Source organism: Chaetura pelagica, unplaced genomic scaffold (assembly GCF_000747805.2).
Source record: "Chaetura pelagica isolate M959 unplaced genomic scaffold, ChaPel_1.0 scaffold193, whole genome shotgun sequence".
Lineage (NCBI taxonomy): Eukaryota > Metazoa > Chordata > Aves > Apodiformes > Apodidae > Chaetura > Chaetura pelagica.
The window spans coordinates 601,898-604,632 of record NW_009952562.1 but is presented as its reverse complement, the minus strand read 5'-3'; the positions used below and the strand labels follow the sequence as shown (position 1 = coordinate 604,632).

The following is a 2,735-nucleotide window of genomic DNA, read 5'->3' as shown; positions in this document are numbered from 1 at the left end:
CCACCCTGCAGGGCTCACTCTGAACCTGTCTGAATTTCAGAAAACCCCCATGTGGTCATAAACACATCATGATGTAACCAGAGAGCACAAAGATATTCACCAAAAGTTACTCAAGCTTGAGAATAGTGAACTAAACAGGGAAAAATATTGTTTATCCTACAAGGGAAGAAGACATGGAAATATTTATATAGGGTAAGAATAATTATACAGGTTGTTCCATGTTTTCTCCTGTAGGGCTCATGGCTGGGGGTGGTAGATCCTGAAGTGTGGAGTTACAGCCTTTCTGAATGAAAATGTGGATCTATAGAACATTCCTATATGGTCTGACTTCCTATGGCCTAGCAGATAGAGTGGTGACACACTTCAGCTGGGTAATTAAAGTTTGGAAGCCAAGCAACTTGATTGCCTCTGAAATCTTGGTTTCCTCCAATTATTTTAGGTGTGAACCCAAATAAATTGGGATCTGGCATTAGATGAGTAGATGGGATTTATGCCTCTCCCTGGCTGGAGGGAAGCAGATGAAGGGAGTGAGGCTTTCCAAAAAACAGGAGCAATGGCTTTTGCCAGAAGGATGAGGCTGTGTCAGAAGCTGCAACAAGCCCTGGGCAGGGTTTGGGAGCAGAGCAGGCTCCTCCTTGTCTAAGGATGGTGGAGCTGAGCAAGCACATCTCGTCATGGGGTGACCTGCAAGTGCCCCAAATCCCACCCAGGAGCAGCGTGGAGCACGTGAGGGAGGACACAGTTCATCTAGCAGAATCCCAGTGGGGGATTATCACTAAACTGGTGGGCCTGCAATAGGGGAGATGGGTCTGTCCCAGATGTGCTGCGGGGAAACTCCAGCTTGTGAGAGGGAGAAAAAAAAGCTGTTGTCCAGAAAAACCTGCTGTACCCTCCATGTCCATCCCGGCTGCTGCTGTAGAGCCCCCACCGAGGGATGAGCCGCCGTCCCCGCGGTGTTCATGGGATGGATCTGGGCAGGAATTTGCTGAGATCTGCCCGGAGTTCCCAGCCTTTCTCCAAGCAGCCACCGGTCACCAGGCTGAGCTGCCTCCCCGCGGAAAACCGTTTGGGGAAGGTTGGAAAACTTCTGGACGTTTGGGTGAAAAAAGGCAGTTATCTCCAAAGCAGGGGTGGATGCAGAGCCCCGGGGGAGCGCTGAGCTCTGCAGCGAGAGCGCAGGGACCTCTGGTGGCAGCAGCGCCCGGAGCTCCTGTCCCTGCTCTGCCGCGGCTCCTGCGGGGACAAGCCCGGCCCTGGGGGATGTGTCCCCAATGTTTGGCTTCACCTGGTGTCAAGGGACAGGTTTGTGACCCAGCTTGGACGTCGCCGGCTCTGAAACCAACCCCGCTTGGTGCCACCACTGCAGAAGAAGGGAGGAAAAAAAGGTGGAAGGAGAGTTTGTGAGGAACCACTGCCTGGTGGCAAATCCTGGTAAAATGAAGTAAAATCTGGGCTGAAAGTATTCAGAAAGTGGTGTGTATGTAGCTGTCACTCGTGCTTTAGCAGAGGGATCAAAGCCCCTGAACCAGAGGCTCCATTAATCATGGTTTAAATTCCTCCCATGTGGAAGGGGTAGGTAAAAGCTCTCCCAGTGCCCAGAAATATTTTAAGTATTCCTCTCCCCAGGCCTGGCCAAATGCTCAGATGTAGAACAGCAACACAAATGGGGGAGCCCCTGAGACAGAATTGTAGGCATTTCATGGCCTGGGAGCTGACCTGCAGGCAGGCAGAGGGCAGGGATGTCACCACGAGATCCCTGAGCCAGCTGCTCGTTAGGAAATTGGGTCTCTGCATTTTCATCCTGCAATTAATTGTTAGCTGATTTTCCTCCTCAGTGCCCTGAGCAGCCCAGCACGTCTCCCTTTCTTTGGTCCCTTTTATGCTCACTGGAAATGTCTTTGCATTTGGCCTTCTCAGTAACAGATCAGTTGATGTGATCCCTCAATTCCTAATCCATGAGATTATTTATAATCCCCCCAGCAGTTACATGGGCTTCAGGCACCTCCCCACCACAGACCCGTTATGAAATGACACAGTATTGCCCAGCTTTTGAGCAAGTTCCTGCAGCACGGGCAGATGCTTCTCAGTCAGTTCTCCCCCCTCTCCTGAGATCAGATTTCGTTGCTCAGCTCCTCGGGGCCACTTCCATCCTTGTCACCTGTTGATGTTGCCGTGTCCATCACCCCCCCAGGGCAGTGACTCAGGGCTCGTGCTCCATAACTGTCTGTTGCAGCAAAGCAGAAGATTTCAGCCAAAACGAATTCCTCAAAGGAGGGGCAGAGCTTGACGTTAATGAGGGAGGACACGGTGACTCAGCCCGGCTGCAGGAGGGACACGAGGTCTGTGCAGCTTCTGGGGGAGACATCAAAAAGCCACAAGGAAGAGATCAGATGACGGGAGGCTGGAAAAGCAGCGTCGTTGTAGGAGGGATGTAAAGGAATTGTGAGTCCGGGATCCTGAGTTCCCACAAACCCCGGACAGCAGGGTACCCAGATATCCCAGTACCCCGGGGTGCCCCAGACATCTCGGGACCAGACACGGGCGGGGGGTGGAGGACACCAGTGTTACGGGCAGAGAATGGGTTTTTAGTTGCATTTGGACCTTGTTGCTCGCTTGGTGTGCAGCCCCAGCCTGGCGGTGAGGTTTCCCTGCTGTCACAGGCTGGGGGGGCTTTGGGACGAGGGTCCCAGCACCGTGGGAGCTGCTCAGCCACCTGCTGCCACCGAGAGGGAGGA

At 53.0% G+C, this 2,735-nt stretch overlaps 1 protein-coding gene across 1 annotated transcript in view; it reads left to right on the top strand.

Annotated features, from left to right (window-relative positions):
- The first annotated feature begins 2,292 nt into the window (after positions 1-2,292).
- Positions 2,293-2,735, top strand: part of TLCD2 (TLC domain containing 2) — a 4,327-nt gene continuing 3,884 nt past the window's right edge. The window contains exon 1 of the mRNA XM_009993313.1: positions 2,293-2,339. Coding sequence (XP_009991615.1) covers positions 2,293-2,339 — 47 coding nt within the window. The remainder of the gene's footprint in view (positions 2,340-2,735) is intronic.